Source organism: Numenius arquata, chromosome 22 (genome assembly GCF_964106895.1).
Source record: "Numenius arquata chromosome 22, bNumArq3.hap1.1, whole genome shotgun sequence".
In the NCBI taxonomy this organism is placed as follows: domain Eukaryota; kingdom Metazoa; phylum Chordata; class Aves; order Charadriiformes; family Scolopacidae; genus Numenius; species Numenius arquata.
Genome location: NC_133597.1, coordinates 7,703,248 through 7,722,618, shown reverse-complemented (window position 1 = coordinate 7,722,618; position 19,371 = coordinate 7,703,248). Strand labels below are relative to the sequence as shown.

Below are 19,371 nucleotides of genomic sequence, written 5' to 3'. Positions count from 1 at the left end.
CCCACCAAAATAGCTTTTTTTTTTTTTTTTTTTTTTTAATTATTATTAATTGTAATTCCCCATGTAATCAACCCCCGGCGAAAGCCGTTATTTGCGATCGGGCGACGGCTCCGCCTGTATAAAAATCGCTGCCGGCGGGCAGGGAGGGGGGGGGACACGAGGCCCCAGCGCTGCCTGCCATAACAAACCGTATAAAACAAAAATAAATCAACTGCCCCCCCCCAAAAAAAAACCCCACCCCCAAATCCCCCAAAAATATTTCTGCTGGACAGGCAGGGGCTGGGTCAGTGCGATGCGCGGCCGGCGGCAGCTCCTCTACGTCCTCGACAGGCCACGGTTGTCCAGATCCTTCACCTGGATGGTGGAAAAGGGCTCAGTTGGGTGAAACTTACTGTTTTTTCCCAAACGCGGGGAGTTCGGGCTGGTTTTGGGGCTGTACCTTGTATATTCGGACCAGCCAGTGCTCTGTGGTGTACGCCTCCTCCAGCACGTCCAGCTCAAAGTCCTTGTTGCCGATCTCGGCGTTCCTCACCCGGTCGTAGCCCGGCGGTCGCTCTAGGAGAGGGCAGGGGACAGGGGGGGCTGCCTCATGGCGCCCCGAGGAGGTGGGGCGCCCCAGAAGCGGGGTGTCCCCGCCCCAGGGGACGGTTCTGGGGACTTACTGGCCTCGGTGTAGACCTGGCCGAAGCGGTAGTAGCACATCTTGTACATGAGGCAGTTGAGGAGCACCGGGGAGCCCTCCCGGTCCACACGGAACTCCCCCGTGGGCGTGTAGTAGTCGTGCTCCTTGATGTGCCGGCCCGTGTCCGTGCTGCCCCCGATCCGCACCATCCACAGGAACTTGTTGATGTCTGGAAGTGGGGGAAGGGGGGGCAGGGAGGTGAGTTGGGGGGGCAAAGAGCTGAGGAGTTGAGTTGGGGGGCAAAGTGCAAGAGTTGAGGTGAGTTGGGGGACAGAGAGCGAGAGCTGAGGTGAGTTGAGCTGAGATGGGGGGCAAAGAGTGGAGTTGGGGGGCAGAGAGCCAAGGAGCAGAGTGGAGTTGGGGGGCAGAGAGCCGAGGAGCAGAGTGGAGTTGGGGGGCAGAGAGCCAAGGAGCAGAGTGGAGTTGGGGGAAGCAAGAAAAGTCCGTGCAGGTCCCAGAGAGGAGCATCTCGGTCCTGTTCCCACTTGGCAGCCCCAGCTGAAGGCAGGACTCCGCTCCTCTGGAGCTGTTGTGGAGGAGCTGGTGCCACCAGTGCTCCATGGGGGGGTGTGACCCAGCTCAGGGCAGAGCTCACCGTCAGAGGAGTACCCGGTGAGGCCTCCAAAGATGACCAGCACGTAGCTGACATCCAGCTCCCTCATGATCTCATAGGCTTTCTCCTCCGTTGACGCCATTGCCTGGAAAGGACACAGCGTCACTCACGCCATGCGGTGCCCCCAGAAAGCCAGGGGAAGGCAGTAGGTGAGGGAAGGACCCACCTGACCCACGCGGGAAATGTGTGTGTTGTTCCAGGTGTTGTTGTCCACCAGGATGGTCCTGTTGGCCATGGCTGTTATCTGGTACCCATAATCCCACCAGGACATGACCTTGGCATCCTGCACCCAAACACCAGACGCGCCGTCAGCACCTCAGTGGACAACTCTGGGTCCTCACCACCCAAATCACCCCTGTTCACCTCCGGTGTGTTGTGACGCAGCCAGTAATAAGCTTCTCTGAAGTCATCGAAGATGATCCTGCTGCCGTCCCCACCCCGGGCGGACAGGACGATGGAGGGGGAGGAGTAGGCCTCGCTGGTCACCCAGGTGGAGTGGAAGGTGTAGGTGATCAGGAAGAAAGCCATGACCAGGATCATGCCGCTGGCCACCTGGGGGAACAAACTGGGGTCAGCGCTGGAGGGAAGAGGCCACCAGCCACCTGCACTCGTCCCCACCAGGCCCAGGTGTCTTCTCCCCCTTCCCAAGCCAGCCCAACAACTCACTTCATTTTTAATGGGGTAGGTGGAGTCTTGCTGCTTTTTGCTCTTCTTGTCCGGCCGGCTGATGTCCAGGTTCTTCATGTAGGTGGACAGCACCTGAGAAACCCCAATGCCGGAGAGGATGCACATCACTGGGGCCAGCACCAGCATGAGACGCACCTACGGGCAACAGCAGAAGGGTCAGGGCCTCTCAGAGAAGAAATTGGGACAGAAATCTGAAAGAAGAGGGAAATCAAATGCCATCCCTAATTCAGCGCCTCAAATTCAGCAGAAACATCAGCCTCGAAACCCAGAGCTGATCTTTTTTAGTGGGTACAGACTGGGAACTGCCACCATCTCAGATACCCCCCCAAAGGAAGTTCTCTAAAGACCACGGTGCAGAAGGGACCTCAATTTAACACCCTTGGGCAAACTGAAGTGGAGCCAAGGATTAGTAGATGCCTCCACACACAGAAATCAACCCGCATTTAGGGCTCGGGGTGCCAGAGAAAGAGTGGAAATGGGCCCAAGAGCAGCTGCTTGTCGTCGGTCCCTGCTCAGATGCCTGGAGAACTCGGCTGCTTTTGACACTCAGCTACAGGACACCAGGAACCACCCAGCAGGTGGCCACGTGGGAGTGAGTAACACCAAAACCACTAAGTTTTGCAACTTCGCTGCACAGAAGGGTGAATAAACCCATCGTAAGGACAGGAGAAAAGCCTTGTGAACGTTTCAGCTGGCTCAGGGTGGAAGATCCATCACCAACGAGTTCAGAAAAAGAGATTAGATCAGCTTCGTTAAAACCATTCTGTCATCCTGCGCTCACCATCACAGCCGAGAAGTACATGCTGGTCACACCGTACATGATGATGAAGATGCGGGCATCCGAGAGGTTACTGAAGCAGTAATAGAGTCCCACTGCGAGGAGGAAAGAGGGACGGGTCAGGTTCACCTTCCCAACATGACAAACTGCCAGCAGAGGACCATAGCACGCTCCATGGCCGACCGGCACCGCGAGGAGACGGGGGGGCTGTGGCGGGGGCTGGCAGAGTAAAACCCTTGTGGTGTCGTACGGCCATTTAATAAATCGGGGTCTGACAACACCTGAGCTGGGCTCACCTGGGAACATGAAAACCAGAAGCTGCAGGTCAAAGTAGTAGGAGGACCAGGTGGTGGGCTGGTGCTCGGAGACAGAGGCGATGATGGGGATGTTGTTCTTTGCGTAGGAGGGATCCAGCAGGGAGTAGAAACGCCCCGTCCACGGGGAGATCTTCCCTGGAGAAGAGGAGAAAAAACGATCATATTCAATTCCAGCAGAGCATAGCCCAGTAAGTTCTCTTGCACAGAAGCATGTGCAAGGCTGACTGAGCACTCCCGGCCCTTGTTTAACATCTCTATTACTCAAAACTGCCATTTTAGAAAGGAAATACAGTGCGATTTTACCCTAAAAAGACTTCTCCCCCGCCCGACCTCTATTTTTAGCATCTTCGCTACTACAGACCGAGATTCAGTTTCCAAAGCATCAGCTCAGCGGCCCCAGCGTGCACTGAGTCACAGAGGGTTTCTCTCTGTGCCTTGTATCGCCCAGAACTGCTGCTGCTTAATTATTTTCCTGCGAACGGGCAAATTAGGGCAGGTCCCAGCCTCCCCCTTAGAGGGGGGACTCACAAGCACCGAAATGTGGGTGATAACACAGAATTAGGATTGAAAAGTGCTCTTCAAAGTCACAAAAGGAGGCAAAGCCGGGGGTGATGCACTGGTCATCGCCACAACCTCGGGGTACCTGTCAGCATCAGCACGGTCCCGATGGTGAGGAGAACGAAGCCGACCAGGGAAATGACGCTCCTGAAGAGGATTTCGAACTGCTGGGGGTTCAGCTTGCTCCGGAGGTAGTCTACGAAGGCGTGGATCTGGCACAAGCCGAAGACTCCAAGGGCAGCCATGTGCTCCGAGGAGAGGACAGGCTGCGAGCAGGGGAGAGTGTCAGCAGAGATAGAAAACAAGAGCTGCACTGCGACTTTTTTTTACACATCACTTCTCAGCAAAATCACTGAAAACGGGAAACCGTGCCCTCCCTGCTCCCGTCAGTCACTTTCTTACTTCTTACATCACCTTCGATTCCCAGACAGGAATCCACAGGGAAAATTACACCGATTCTCTCGAAAGCGCGAGCTAAGCAGGTATTTTTCCTGCAATACCAAGACACGCACTGGCCTGAGCATTTTCTTCACCAAAACCAGAAACATTTTCATGAAAGGCAACCAGTGCCGTGAAGGTTATAAGCAGCTTTGAAAATCATCCTCCAAAAACCTCCAGAAGCTCATCTTGCCACAGGTGGCAACGAATCAGCGCAAGAGGAGCTACACCTAGAAGCCAGCACCCACTTATAACATCACCAGCAAAGGCAAGAAGAGAAACCAGGTGCCAACTCGCTGTTGCTCTGCTACAACCCACGGAACGACCATCCTCGGGTCCACAAATCATTCTGGTCCCCACCTGGAAGCCCACAAAGGAGATCTGCATGGAGAGGATGGTTCCCAAGCAGTAGACAGTGCAATAGGCCACGTAGATCCTGTGGGAGAAGCGGCCGGTCAGCATCAGCACCAGCACATGGAGGGGGATGAGGTTAATCAGAAAGACGTAGCCACCCCACGAGGAGACCTGCCAAGAGAAAAAAACAAACAGAAAACCCACGAGTTCCAGGACTGAACAGGTCGCGCAGCAGAGGTCAAAGCCGGCAGGTTTGACTTTCCCGGGATCACGCGATCAGGATTGCCACCCAGCCACCATCTACCCTCTCCAAGGGCATCCTCAACAGTCACAGTGGCCAGAAGCCCAAATTTTTCAACGTTACTAATAAAACCTTGCACAAAACCCCGCTAGTTTCACTAAGTGGAAAAGAATGAAGAAAGGACCCATTCGATTTCCACACCAATCCCTTCACCAAGGTTCTGGCTCCCAGAATACACGGATGCAGGCGATGCCTTTTTGGTCACCGCATCAGAAATACCTCGGCGCTGCGAGAAGAACACTCACCATGTAGAAATAGGCCAGAGCACACATTGCCGCCCAATAGATGGAGCCAGTTTTGACGGCTTTGATCCACAGGTAGTAAGTTAACAGCATGCAGAATATGGCGATACCTGGGTGGAAGGAGGCAGAAAGGTCCAAGCAAGCTCACATCAGCCCTGGGACATCAATATAATCTCTGAGGTGCACCACAGCACCCAACTGCATTTAAAACACACACACACACACACACACACACATATATATATATATGCTTCTGCTGCTCCATCAGAAGGTGGAACAGCACCTCGTACAAAGAGCTAGGCTTGGGAAAAGGGTTTCCTATCTCATTTCTAGACTGAAACACTGTGGTGTTTGTGTCTTACTGCAGATTACAGCTCACGTGGCCTCTCCTAGCCACAGCAGCTGGCCTTTCTGGACACAGCGACTCCTTACATAGCCTGGATACGGGAGAAGAACCTGGATTCTCCTCCCACAGGCATCAACAATGAGATTGTTGCCTTTGCCAGCCCCAAAGCCACCACTGGAAGAGAGAGAAACCCCCAGGGGAGCCACACAGCAGCTCCGATTCCGAGCAGAGTTTGTGGAGGCAGCAAAACTCTTTTTGTTTGTACACGAGGACAATCAGGGAATGGGGTGCGCTCACTGCTGGAGTCAGGAAACACTCTCCATCTCAACCGTGTAGGCAAGAACCACCAACGATCTCCAAGCAGCTGGATAAGTTAAACAACAGGGACCTGCTGGGGATCGCTGGGCAAGGACGGTTCCTCTGCTGTGCCCTGCAGCTTCTTTGCCATCGTGTTCCAGCACCCAGCAGTCGTTAAGGGTTTCCCTGCTCCGAGAGTTGCAAACTCACCTTCGTTATCATAGGAGCCAGCAACAGATCGAGAGATGTACCCGGGCACCACCGCAATCATGGCGGCAGCAAGGAGCCCTGCCCCTGCGTCCTGGGGAAAGAAACAGGCAAAGGGGGCAAAAAGCCATCAGTTTTTAGGGTTTTTGTTATGCCATACTATGCATGGATATACCTCAAAGGAATAAAAACTGAGCGTTGAAAGAAAATTTTAAAACAGATCTCCCATTTCCTAGAAATTCTGGGTTTTGAGCAGTGTGGTGGTCACCTCCAAATCGCTGCTGCAGCTGCGAGCTGCCTTTCTGTGCTCCTCCGAAAAGCAAAAGCCTCCAAGGCGCGTCCTCATCTCCCTCTTACCTTGAGCTCTTTGGTGAGGTGGTAAGTCACGATGGTGGTGAAAGAGGAGAAGAGGGGAGCCAGGAACACGCAGACATTTCGGATGTCGATGGTGATGTGGAAGAAGTGCAGCACGTGGTAAATCGCTGCCGATGTGATCATCAGGCCTGCGGGACAGAACCGACGCCGTTATCAGGGTGCTCTAGCTCTGCTCGCAGCACAGGGCGTCGTTAGCTTCCAGTTAACAGCAGGGCAACCCCAAGTCTCCTCAGGGCTCTGCTCCATGTACGCTATCCACCCCCCTCCTGATTTTCAAGGTGCAAGGCACGTTTCGGCTCAGCAGAAGCCTGACAGCTTACCTGGGTAAATGGTGCCCCCGATGATCCTGCCCAAGGGGTACCACGCTCGGTCATCAAACCAGTTGTGGAATTTATAGAAGCCCTCCTCCGCCAGAAAGCGGGTTGTGCGGTAGTTGAAATACCTGTAACAGCGACAAGCACTAAGCATTTCTGCATTGGGATAGAGAGATCTTGACTGTTCACCAACTCCTCGGGTCACAAGCGCAGCCCTTAACGAGCCTTCAGACAACAAGGCAGCTTTTAACAGGCAGTTAATTACCCAACTGGGTGACCATTTTGATACCCTTCTCTGATGTCTAGGGGTAAGATGGGGTTGTAAGGGCTGACCGGCTGTTTTCCCCGCAGAGGGATTTAGTTTATTTTCCCCGGACTACTGCAAACCTCAGCTGTAAAGGTTCATCCCTCCTCCTGGGGGCTTTAAAAGAGGGTTTGCGAAGGCAACTTTCTCCCTTGCGCCTGATTTAACCAGCAAAAAGCCTGAGATAGGGACACAAGTCATAGCAGGAGCTGTGCCCTGCTCAGGTAGAGAATAACCACAGCCCAGCATAAAAGCGGTGTTAGGCGATTACTTAGATCCGGGCTGCAGGACGAGTCCTGGGAACTGAGAAGTGAATTTTGGGTCTGGAAGAGGAAAAAACAGCTGTACTGAAAACTGCCCTCCAAATCCCTCATCCTCAAGGGGGACTAACTTGAGCCCAGCAGACATCACCCAAATTCTGCATGAAAAACCCAGCAGACTCCCATGAAATGAAAGGGGAGGAAGACACTCACGGGTCAAATTCATGGATGACGCTTTCAAATCTCAGGACGGAAAAAAGCCTTGTGGAGAAAGCTGCAAACACAGAAAAAGGGCAGAGTGAACCAACATCTACAGAACTGGCTGAGCCAGGGTTATGTTAGGTTTATCTACTTCTTTGCTGAATTAAAATTCTTTCTATCTTAAACTGATCATTGGGAAGATAAAGAAAGATGCAGAAGGAATACAGAAAGACTAAAAGTGTTCGTTTTAGGCACTTTAAAGACAGATGAGAGCTTCACAACCTATAAAAGAAGAAGGAGCAGAGGTCACTCCAACCCAGTGTCCTCCTTTGAGGGCACCAGCAGCCACCCGCAGTGCCAGGATATGGACTCACAGAGCACAGCTGCCATTGACAAGATGAGAAGCTTGAGAAGAGTGTCTTGCTTCTCGTAGGAGAGCCGGAGAAACCCTAACTTGGTCATCTTGACATCAAAGGTGGAGGTTGAGGACACCTGAAGACCTGAAAATGAAGAGGGAAAGGTGATCAAAGAGCGAGCCAGCGCCCAGCCCCACAACATCCCTAAACGTTTCACGAAATAGGACCTTAAATACCCGACTCAGAGGCTGTGTCCACCCTTCGCCCATGCCAGATGCTTTCGCTGATCCGTGTCTCCCTCCCCCAAATCCCTGGCTTCCCATCCTCACCTGATCAGCCGTCCCACGTCTCGGCTGAGGTTTTCCTTTCTTTTACAGAGATCAGAACTTCTTTGGGGCAGAGGATGAGTCTGTTTCTCTGCGTAAAACCAAAATCCAAGTGTCAGCTTTTCACAAAACTCCTAAAATCCAAACATCCCTGGATTTTTCCCTGGTCTCTGGAGTTCAACCACAACCCGTAAGCGATGCATTAAAAAAGGAATCCATGGAGATTGCAAAAAGTGGGTGCTGTTTTCTCATATACACGAGGTCCAAATTGCTCTTAGCCGTTCCCATTCTGAATTATTTACATTTAACTTGTACATCCCAGCAGTTTGCTAACGTGGACCAGCACAGTAAGTCACCTTTGTTTATATCGGACAACTTGGCAGTTTAATTCAATTTCCTTGGCTGGAAGAAGAGCTGGCGAAATCCTGGTATTAGACACCAACGGAGTGAAACTGTGGCCAAAGAATAACGTCTTTCTATTCTTGAAAACACTCTTGATTTCTTTAAAATGTTTCTTTACCCAATCAATCCGGACAAAAACCCCACCACTCCCTGCAGGTTCAGTCCCAGAAGCGGTGGATAAATCCTCAGCTCCCCTCTCCGAACTACAAGGCCAGGGAGGGCAGATTTGACAGGCTGAGATTTAAAAATAAAATACAAACCGGGCTTGAAAAAAACGTCTCTGTGTGACCTACAAGTGATTCCGACTTGCACAAATTTGTCACTAATTGATACAGAAAGAAGCCCATGTTGTAATTATTTCCTGGTTCCCCTGGGGATAATAAGCAGCAGCTAATGACAGCATGCAGATGCCTCCTGGGCATGAGTTGCCTCTGCCACCGAGGTACCACCGGCACCCTGATTTCCACAGCTCCAGCAGACACAGGGCCCAGGGGGACCCTTCACCACCCAGTAACGCCACAGCTACTGGGGGAACCAGCAGCCCTCAGCCAGTGCGCAGATCCTGGGATGGGAAGGCAGAAAAGCCATCCCAGCCTATGGACTACTCTCACCACCAGCCCCTCTGAGCTTGTCTGTGTCCCCTGAGACACTGTGCCCCCTACAAGCTCCCCCCAGGCTGCACCCCACAGTCCATCATTCTACACCTCCAGGCACCCCACAACCCCTCGACCCCCAACCCCTAGCACCCCATAGGTCCACATCTCAGGCCCCAGTCCCTGACCACCAGCAGTATCTCACCCCACGTACTTGGGCACCCCAAAACCCATGGCCCATGACCCTACAAGTCCAGGTGCCCCACAGCCCCTTGCCCCACATATCTGGGCAATCTACAGCCCCACAGCTCCTCACACCACAGGCTTGATTACCCCACAACCCCTCGTCCCACAGACCTGGGCACCTGACAAGGCCTAGGCACCCCCCCACTCCACAGGCCCTCGCCCTGCAGGCCTGGGCGCCCTGTAACGCCTCATCCCACAGACCTGGGCACCCCACAGCTCCCGCACCCCACAGGCATGGGCTCCCCCCACCCCACAGACCCGGGCACCCCATAACCCCAAAGCTCTCTCACCCCACAACCCCAAAACTCCTTCACCACACAGGCCTGATCAGCCCACAACCCCTCACCCCACAGACCCGGGCACCTGAAAAAGCCCAGGTCCCCCCTCACCCCACAGACCTCGGTGCTCTGTAACCCCTCAGCCCACAGACCCCGGCACCCGACAAGGCCTAGGCCCCTCCTCCCCCCACAGCCCCTCACCCTACGGCACCCCATAACCCCACAGCCTTGAGAACCCCATAACCCCTCGGCCCACAGACCTGGGCACCCGACAAGGCCCAGGCAGCCCCTCAACCCACAGGCCCAGGCAGCCCGTAACCCCACAGCTCCCTCACCCCACAAGGCCTGGGCAGCCCCCCGCCCCGTAAACCCGGGCGCCCCACACCCCCTGGCCCCAAGGCCGCCCCCGCCCTCCCCCCGGGCCGCAATCCTCACCCGGGCGCCGCGCTCGGCCCCGCCGCCCCGGCCATCCGCCCCGCGCAGCCGCCCTCACCCTTCGCCGCGGCCCGCCCCCGCCCCGCCCCGCCCGCCCGCCATTGGTCCTCACGGACGCCACTCCAGATGCAGCGGCGCTCATTGGCCGCAGGCCCGGGGCGGGCTGCTCGCGGCCCCTGCCCGATAGGCGGGGCTAGCGGAGAGCGAGGCGTGACGTGTCCGCCCGGGCTTGGGGCACCCGGAGAGGGCGGGGCCCGGTGAATCACGTGGGCGGATGCGGAAGCGGGCGGTTCCCGCCACGTGGGTGGCGAGCGGGGAAGGCGGCGGCGAGCCACGGCGGCCCATCCCGGGTCGCCCCAAACGGCGCATGGGCGGCTGAGAGAGAGAGAGAGAGAGAGAGAGAGAGGGGGGGGCACGCGCAGGGCGGCTGCGAATCGTGATTCCTCCGTTTAATGTTTCAGTGTGAAAAGACTACTGAAAAGTCGATAAACCGGCCCAATAGAACAATAAAACCCGGGGGTTTTGGGGACCTCACCGGTTCCTTCCCCGACCCCACCGGGCCGGTACATGCACGGGGACGAGATGGCACGGGTACAAAAAGAGTCCGCTATAAAACCAGGGCAGGGCGCGAGCCGGCTCTTGGAGACTCACAAAGGTGTTAAAAATCCGTATTTTTTTTTTTCCCAAAACCCCCCATTTTTCCGTGGCAGCGAGGGGAGAGGCAGAACCGGCACCGACGCCTCAGGGGCCAGGGTCCCGCGCGTCCCCTCCCGCGGCGGGGGGGCTCAGTGGCCCGGAGAAGCCGCGTGTTTGGCCGGAGAGGGCTGTGGGGAGAGGAGCCGGTCGGAGGAGGAGGAGGAGGAGGAGGAGGAAGGGGAAGCCCCGCTGAGGGCGGACTGAAGGTAAACGGTCTTGTGGAAGAGTCTGTTGCTGAGGAAAACCACCAGGGAGAAGAGCCGGAGCTGGAAGTGGCTGTAAGGGAAGAGAGCGCCCGTCAGCTCCCGGAGCCGGGAATTCCACCCACCCACCCACCCCCCGGCGGGATTTCGGGAGGCGGCGGGTGATTTTGGGGTGATTTCAGGGGGTTTCAGGTCCCGGCAGAGGTGGGGACTCACTAGGTTTTGCCAGGGGTCCTGGCTTCGTTGGCGCTGATGATGAAGAGAGGGAAAAGGATGGAGAACAGGCAACCACTGGAAGGGGGAAAAGTAATAATAATAATATTATTTAAAAAAAAATAATAAAAATAGTAAAAAGGGGGGAAATGGCCTCACCTGATGATGTAAGAGGACTGCATCGCTGTGAGGAAAGCCAGCGGCAAGCCGAAGCCGAAGTAGTAGGGCCAGTTCCTCTCAATGTTGGACAACCGTTGGTGCATCTCGATGCCTGGAGATCAAAAAAAAAACTTCATTCCAGTTAAAATCAAAGGAAAAAAATGAGCCTCGGATCCCAAATCTGCAGGAATTCCCCTCAAAAAGGCCTCACCTTTGTTAAACCAGCGGTACTCGAAGCAGTAGAGGGAGTAGAGCAGGGACATGTGGAGGAGGCTGACCAGTTGGCCCACCAGGTCAATGGGGAAGAGGCTTACAATCATCCCCTGGGATTTTAATTAAAAATAAATTTAAAAAAAAAAAAAAAAAGCTCTGGATTCTCTGGATTTGGGGGAAAACGTGGCCCCGGAAGGAGGGGAGTTTGTTCGTCCCACCTGGATGAGGAAAAGCGCCTGCAGCAGGAGGTTAAATAACATGTCAGCGATGATTTTGCTGACGCTGGGGAAGGGATGAGGTTTCCTGCCCGACACCTCGAACGCCAGATCCGCGATGTCCTGCCGGGGAAAAAAAACCCAAAATAAAAAAAAAGTGGCTCAAGGAAATTAAATTTAAAAGCAAAATGGGCGTTCCAGGGAAATGAAGTTCCAAAGAGGCGGGATGAGCTGGTTTTGCCCACCCAGAGCCCGTTTTTTAGGTAGGGTTTCATCCGCCGCTGAAAAGCCACCACCCCAACGAGGGGATCCCCCTGGTCTGTGTCCCTGTCACCCACCTGGAACCAGATGGCATTGACCACCTTACTGAGGACGAAGAGAGGCAGCACCCAGAGGGCGCTGAAGATGGAGGTGAGGATGAACTCCAGCCAAGCCCAGACGTCGCCGTGCAAGGAAGGGTCACCTTGGGGAGAGGGGATGGGGAGGAACGCGTGAGGAACCGGTGTGGGGCCCTCCTCCTTCCACCCCACCAACAGGATGGGGACTTACCGATGATCTGTGCCGTCACCGACTGCAGGACGGGGATAAATACGCGGTAGAACAAGAAGAGACTAAGCTGGAGGGGAAAGAAACGAGAAGGGGTGATTAATTGGGCTGCGGTAAAGGATTAGCCTCAGGAAACCTCAGAGATAGGGAACTGGCTTTAAAATATCGGTATTTGGTTCAGTGAAGGAATATCCCTGGCTGCAGCGGAGCAGGGGGGGAATATTTGGGGTCTCAAAGACCTGGAGAAGCAGCTGGGGTTTAACGTGGAGGTGTCCCAACCAATCCTATATCCTTAGAATGTAGCATGGGGACAGGGAGCTCCAGCCAATCCCTGCACACACAGGCTGGGCTTCTACGGGGATTTTACCAGAAAAACCAACCAAAAATATCCACTTACCCAGAAGACGCCTCCGTTCCAGGCACAGCACTGAAATATCCGGCTCACTATCCGGGGCTCACTGCAGGGAGAGAGGGGCGAGACGTGTTCAGGTCCCGGTGCCTGGACAAACATCCCCCAACAAGTGACAAACTGCTTCACGGACTGGCCGGGGTGGAAAGGGACTTCTGGAGATCACCAGAGCAGGGTCACCCAGAGCAGGCTGCATAGGAACATGTCCGGGTGGGGTACGAATGTCTCCAGAAGAGACCCCGCTGCCTCTCTGGGCAGCCTGTTCCAGGGCTCTGCCATCCTCACAGGAAAGAAGTTCCTCCTCATCTCGAGATGGAATTTCCCGTGTTCGTTTGTGCCCGTTGGCCCTTGTCCTGTCACCGGGCACCACTGAGAAGAGTCTGGCCCCATCCTCTTGCCACCCACCCTTTAGCTATTGCTCAGCATTGATGAGGTCCCCTCTCAGTCTGCTCTTCTCCAGCTGAACAGCCCCAGGTCCCTCAGCCTTTCCTCAGCAGAGAGATGCTCCAGTCCCTCATCATCTTCATAGTCTCCGCTGGACTCTCTCCAGCAGTTCCCTGCCCTTCTTCAACTGGGGGACCCACAACTGGACCCAGTGCTCCAGGTGTGGCCTCCCCAGGGCAGAGCAGATGGGGAGGATGACCTCCCTTCTCCTGCGGCCACGCTCTTTTGAGCCCCCCAGGAGACCATTGGCCTCCTTGGCCACAAGGGCACGTTGCTGGCTCGTGAGCAACTACTTGTCCACCAGGTCCCTCTCTGCAGGTCAACCCCTACCCTGCAGATGGTGTCGCTCCTCCCCAGGGGCAGGACCCTGCACTTGCCCTTGTTGAACTTCATGAGGTTCCTCTCTGCCCAACTCTCCAGCCTCGCATCCCACATCGTGGACACTTTGGGAATGTCGCGGAGAACCAGCTCGACGCTGGTTTTGTATGAACAGGGGAATGCCGGAGGAAATCCCCGCACAGGCTCACCCCGGGTTTCAGCCAGTGCACAGATTTACACCAGGGAGACTCTTCCAGCCTTTATTAATTCCCCATATCTGCACCAAAACAGAAGAAAAGTAAAGCTTTCTTCCAAATGTTTACATTTTTGCTAGAGATCTCAGGCTTTGATCTCCTCAAACTCTTGCCACAATAAAATCAGGGCTTTTCGGGTGCTTTTTGTTCTGCTCAGGGTGGTTTTGGCTTCTCTCTCTTTGCAGTGTGTCTACGGACATGCAAGAGCAGCTCTGTGGGACTCCGCAGCACTTCTCCAGTCACCTTCTGCTACCAAAGGGATTTGTTACAAATAAAAATAGCAAAATACAACTGTTTAGTCACCCCAAAATATATATAATTCTGCAGGAACCTTTGGGGAGGATCAGAATTGTGGGACACAAGAGACTCTTCCATCATCTTGAAATAAAGTCAGATTACCGCCGACTTAGTCAGAATAATGTGTAAATATGTCTTAAAAATGCCTTTTTGACTGCATGAAATCCCAGCCCAACCATAATTAGGGCAGTGGAGAAACACCTCAGCGCGGTTCGGGAGTCAGACACAAGAGCAGATGCTGTTTTGCTCCCACGTGGATATAATTCTGGCATTTCCAGCCTTGGCGGATACAGAACGCGACAAGGCTAGGAAAAAAATGATACTTGATCTGCCCCAGACACGTAAGTCGGATCTGAGCTGCCGCTTCCTCCCTCATCCCGTGGCTGCCAACAACGACCTATCTCTGAGAGACAGCACAAGTGCTGAGGAAGAAAAGAAACCCAGAAATCAATTCCTCCAGCTTGCACAGCTCCATGCCTTCTATTATCATTTCAAACTGATTGCATGCTCTTAGTCATCAAACAACATGAAAGGTCCGAGTTCTTATCTCAGGAGAACAGTTCCAGTTTCATTGCACACAGCGGGAAAAGAGCATGCCGTCCCTCCCAGCATTCTCCTGGAGAAGCTGGCGAATCATGGCATAGACAAGTGTACTCTTCACTGGGTAAAAAACTGCCTGGATGGCTGTGCCCAGAGAGTTGTAATTAATGGGGTGAAATCTTGTTCGTGGCCAGTCACCAGTGGTGTCCCTCAGGGCTCAGTTTTGGGGCCAGTCTTGTTTAATATCTTTATTGATGATCTAGATAAGGGGATTGAGTGCACCCTCAGCAAGTTTGCAGATGACACCAAACTAGGTGGGAGTGTTGATCTGCTTGAGGGTCGGAAGGCTCTACAGAGGGACCTGGACAGGTTGGATCAATGGGCCAAGGCCAGTGGGATGAGGTTTAATAAGGCCAAGTGCCGGGTCCCACAGTTCAGTCACAACAACCCCAGGCAACGCTACAGGCTCGGGGAAGAGTGGCCGGAAAGCTGCCCAGCAGAAAAGGACCTCGGGGTGTTGGTGGACAGCCGGCTGAACACGAGCCAGCAGCGTGCCCAGGGAGGCCAACAGCATCCTGGCCTGTATCAGGAACAGCGTGGCCAGCAGGAGCAGGGCAGTGATGGTGCCTCTGTACTGGGCACTGGTGAGGCCTCACCTCGAGTGCTGTGTCCAGTTCTGGGCCCCTCACTACAGGAAGGACATTGAGCTGCTGGAGCGTGTCCAGAGGAGAGCCACCAAGCTGGTGAGGGGTCTGGAGAACAAGTCATATGAGGAGAGGCTGAGGGAACTGGGCATGTTTAGTTTGGAGAAGAGGAGGCTGAGGGGAGACCTCATTGCCCTCTACAACTACCTGAAAAGAGGGTGTAGAGGTGGGTGTTGGCCTCTTCTCCCAAGGGAATAATGACAGGACCAGAGGAAATGGTCTGAAGTTGGGGCAGGGGAGGTTTAGATTAGATATTAGGAAGAATGACTTTACTGAGAGAGTGGTCAGGCACTGGAACAGCCTGCCCAGGGAGGTGGTGGAGTCACCATCCCTGGAGGTATTTAAGAAACGTGTAGATGCAGCACTTCAGGGCATGCTCTAGTGCCCGAGATTGTGGGGGTCTTTTGTGTGTGTATGGTTGGACTCGGTGACCTCAGAGCTCCTTTCCAACCACTCAGATTCTGTGATTCTGTGATTTTGCGTCATGTTTTTCTGATTTATTGGCTCTGCGCTTCAGCGCGATCGGGTTTATGAACCATTGGCAAACACACACCACAAGTTCTGCCTTCAACAGGCTAATAAAAGGACAGAGTTACCTGATTTATGACCCGTCCGGCCCCATACTCACTTCTCTTGCTTCTTCTCTTCCATGTGGAATCTCCGCTGGGCCAGCGCGCTGTTTGCTCGCCTTCGCCTCTGCTCTTCCCTTTTCTGCTGTATGCGGGCGTCCAGCTTCGAGATGGTGCAGATGCCCCAGATGGAGTCCTTAATTCCCTGCGGACACGGGGAGCAGCCGTCACACTCCACCCCGCAGGGAGAGGAAGAACGGGATGTGGTCAACCCAGGCCATGGAAAACCTCCCAGTTACGGAAAGGGACTTGGACATGGCCAGCCCCGCTCCTCTGCCAGCCGGGGAAGCCAGGTGCAGCTGGAGCCAAGGTTTGGAGCAGCTACACCGACTACTTTCCACGGCCCAGTGACCTAAATTACCATACGTTCCAGCATCTTTAGGAACAGCACTGTATTTTTTTAAAGGTGTGATTTCTTATCCAATCTCTGCTATTTATAATCCTGGCAAAAGCCAAAGAGTCAGATCTCTCACAGCACGTTTCTTCTGCCCGGCAGAAAGCCCTTCGTCCTTTGCCAGCATTTCTAAGGCCAATAAAATAGAATTATACAAAATATTTAGGATGTGCAAAGTCCTTGTGGCCTGACTGCATGTAAGAGCTTGACGCTTATTTCCTTACAAATAAAAGCACCTGTCCTTGTCCCAGAAACATCCTCCCATCAGCCGCAAACCTGGTAATAGGAAAGTCCCCAGAAGTCTTTGTCTTACTCATTTAGAAGACTGGGAGTGCCACCTCCTAGAACTCCACGGGCAGCTATTCCCAGCTCCAGAGGATACCACAGCCACCATTATCAAAATTTCACTTCAAAATAAAGACCACAAGGAAGCCAGCATGAGCCAGGACAGCATCACTACCCAGGTGACTCATGTGACAGTTTGGTACGTGGAGTTTTTAACCAAAGAGAATAAATTTTGATGCCAAACTCATGTCTGAAACAGCAGAATATGATGCTGCTGGTACCTAACGAGGGGGAAATTAATTACATGAACTGCTCTACCCGCTGCTTTACAGATGGTGTGAAAGCATCGTGAAACGGCACAAGTCCTCCTGCTTTAGATTGTGGCCACTGCACCACAGATCTTTAAGAGCCCCTTTTCCTTCCAAATTTTTAATCCACCCTCGATGACATAGGAAGGACAGTACTCCTGTGGAAGAACAACCATCAGTAAAGCAAACGAGACGAGTTCCTGCAATAAAGAACCTGAAAGGTGGAGACTTACCCTGACGAGGTCATGAAGGAAGGTTTTCACACTGTCTGCCATCTCGACTCCAGCATCACCTCTGGTTCCGAAACTATCAACTACCGGGAAAGGGGAAAAGCCGAACCCAAACCTCTCTCATCCTGGAGAGAGGGGAAACGGATGGAGCCTGCAGAGAGAGAAAACACAGGACCACAGCAGGCATGAACAGCATCATTCTGAGTGGGGTAATTACAAGCTAGATCACACCCTGGCGATTTCCAACAGCCTTCCCTGCCCTCACTGGCTTCCCATCAGCCAACCATCCTCAAACGTATGGCCAGAGAATGGACCCATCCTGTTAATTCCACGGTATCTCACATTAACAAACTTGTGGTCTCAGGAACAGCAGAGCCTGTATTTCTATGCAGCAGAACATCATGCCAGGCCACTCATTTTCGGAAGAGAAAAGCCAGCAGAGCCAGCCCAGGGAGGTGTGAAAACATCTTTGCTAAATCCAGCATTAATTTAACACTTTCCAGCTCCGTGCCTGCTCTTCCTTGCGTGCCTGGTAAGAAACTCAAGGTCTACAATTAGGAGCCTGACAAAACGAGGGCTGCTCTTGAGCTGTCCCATAAGCTTTTGCCCAAAACAGTAATTACTCCAAACAGCCCTTTGCCAAAAATGTTGCACTGAGTCTTCTGCTTCTTGTAAAGTGCAACAGCAATACAAGACAGTGTCTGAATTATGAAAAAAAAAAAAAAAAATCACCAGCTAATAATACTCGTGGAGCTTTCCCACCAGGATTCAAGCCGCTCGCTTTCCTAGACAAGAGCTGCTGGCAGCTCTGGAGCAGGCTGGTGTCACAAGCCCCAACATGTCAGTGTTGCTGTTGCTCTGTAACGTGCAGTGCAGGACACAAACAATTAAAAATACTTTAAAAAAAAAAAAGGGTTTTATTTTGGTTATTCTGAGACAAAACCTGACAGGGTTTGAACTGTGCTCCTGTGAAACAGCAAATGTCAGTTGGGATGAAACTGTGGAAGCAGCACTGGCCTCCGGCTTTATTAACATCAAGTTAATCACAGGCACCTTCACCCTAAAATCAAGCCTTCAGAGGTGGACATGTGGCGTCGGAGTCTTTTCGCTTTAGCCAGGTGTCTGAGGTCCGGGTTGTGCTGGCAGAGCCGTGGCAGAAACAAAAGGCAGAAAGGAGCTTTTTCTTTGTTCCAGGCAGCCGCGCCTCGCCACCCTTCGGGCTCGGAAATGTACACAATAAATACGGCGAGACCCGGCTGCCATAGGGTCCCAGATTCCACAGAAAAGCCCTGCCTGATTTATTTGCATCCAGGGGTATTCCTGGGTGACCAAGGGGCACTCCAGGGTTGGGTGTCACTGTGCGGGGGGGGAATTCTCATGGCACCCTGGAGGGGCCTGGGATGGGGAGCCCAGGCCTGCCCCACAGTTATGCTGGGGAAGGAATCATCTGCCCCCGCTGTCAACAGGGGCGACCCCCATGGTTACACGGTGGGGGGCAAATTTACCTCAGAGCTGCCCCCGTGGTTATGGGGGCTGGGGGGATAACGCCCAGAGTGAGCCGGGGTGAGGGGCACTATTTAACTCAGGGCTGTCCCCACAGTCCCCCACGGAAGCGTGTGTGTGTGAGCATAATTACCTCAGGGCTGCCCCACGGTGCCTCCGAGCCTCAAAATTACCTCAGGGTTGCCCCACGGAGCTCAGGATTACCTCCGGGATGCCCTACGGATCCCCCCCCCAACCCAAAATTACCTCAGGGTTGCCCCCACGCTGCCCCAAATTACCTCAGGGTTGCCCCACGGATCCCCTGAGGCCCACAGCTCCCTCGGGACTGCCCTCACGCTTCCCGAGGGTGACGTCCCCCGGTCTCCCCCGGGGGTCCCGCAGTAACCTCATGGCTCCCCCACCGCCACCCCTCGCTCGCTCGCTCCCTCACTCACCGGCGGCCGCGGGCTGCGGGCCGGGGGCGCTCGGCGCGGCAGGCGGCCCAGCTCCCGGCGGCCCGGGCGCCACCCACCGCGCATGCGCCGACCCTCCCGCCCGCCGCGCATGCGCACTGCCAGCGGCACGCCTTGCGCAGGAGGCAGCGCAGCGCCGCCAGGGGGCGCCAGAGGGACGGGGGGGAATGGGGATACTGGGGGGAATGGGGATACTGGGGGGATAATGGCACGGTAATGGGGGGACAATGGGGGTGCTGGGGATACTGGGGGGATACTGGGGGGATAATGGCAGGGTAATGGGGGGACAATGGGGATACTGGGGGGATAATGGCAGAGTAATAGGGGGACAATGGGGGTACTGGGGGGGATAATGGGGGGATACTGGGGGGATAATGGCGGGGTAATGGGGGGACAATAGGGGTACTGGGGGAGATACCGGGAATACTGGGGGGATACTGGGGGGGATA

At 54.2% G+C, this 19,371-nt stretch overlaps 2 protein-coding genes across 5 annotated transcripts; both read right to left on the bottom strand.

The window, feature by feature from the left end:
- Positions 1-37: 37 nt before the first annotated feature.
- STT3A (STT3 oligosaccharyltransferase complex catalytic subunit A) lies at positions 38-9,963 on the bottom strand. The gene is made up of 19 exons (XM_074162302.1): positions 9,911-9,963; positions 7,960-8,047; positions 7,649-7,774; positions 7,287-7,347; positions 6,516-6,637; positions 6,178-6,323; positions 5,824-5,914; positions 4,974-5,080; positions 4,434-4,598; positions 3,721-3,901; positions 3,057-3,212; positions 2,764-2,855; positions 1,962-2,117; positions 1,659-1,847; positions 1,462-1,578; positions 1,278-1,380; positions 663-851; positions 440-555; positions 38-354 (listed from the first exon to the last, which is right to left on the bottom strand). The coding sequence occupies exons 3-19, from the start codon at positions 7,734-7,736 to the stop codon at positions 316-318; spliced, it is 2,118 nt and encodes a 705-aa protein (XP_074018403.1). The 5' UTR covers positions 7,737-7,774; positions 7,960-8,047; positions 9,911-9,963; the 3' UTR covers positions 38-315.
- A 344-nt stretch (positions 9,964-10,307) lies between these two features.
- EI24 (EI24 autophagy associated transmembrane protein) lies at positions 10,308-19,002 on the bottom strand. Of its 4 annotated transcripts, none has more exons than XM_074162321.1 (11): positions 18,905-18,979; positions 16,971-17,118; positions 15,750-15,886; positions 12,553-12,613; positions 12,159-12,225; positions 11,948-12,072; positions 11,613-11,732; positions 11,393-11,504; positions 11,182-11,293; positions 11,026-11,100; positions 10,308-10,882 (listed from the first exon to the last, which is right to left on the bottom strand). In XM_074162321.1, the coding sequence occupies exons 2-11, from the start codon at positions 17,010-17,012 to the stop codon at positions 10,696-10,698; spliced, it is 1,038 nt and encodes a 345-aa protein (XP_074018422.1). In that variant the 5' UTR covers positions 17,013-17,118; positions 18,905-18,979; the 3' UTR covers positions 10,308-10,695. The 4 variants fall into 4 exon arrangements, with proteins under 4 accessions (XP_074018422.1, XP_074018421.1, XP_074018423.1 ...); XM_074162320.1 differs by having other exon boundaries at positions 10,310-10,882; positions 15,750-15,895; positions 18,905-19,002; XM_074162322.1 differs by having other exon boundaries at positions 10,334-10,882; positions 11,972-12,072; positions 15,750-15,895; positions 18,905-18,972.
- Between the last annotated feature and the right edge of the window lie 369 nt (positions 19,003-19,371).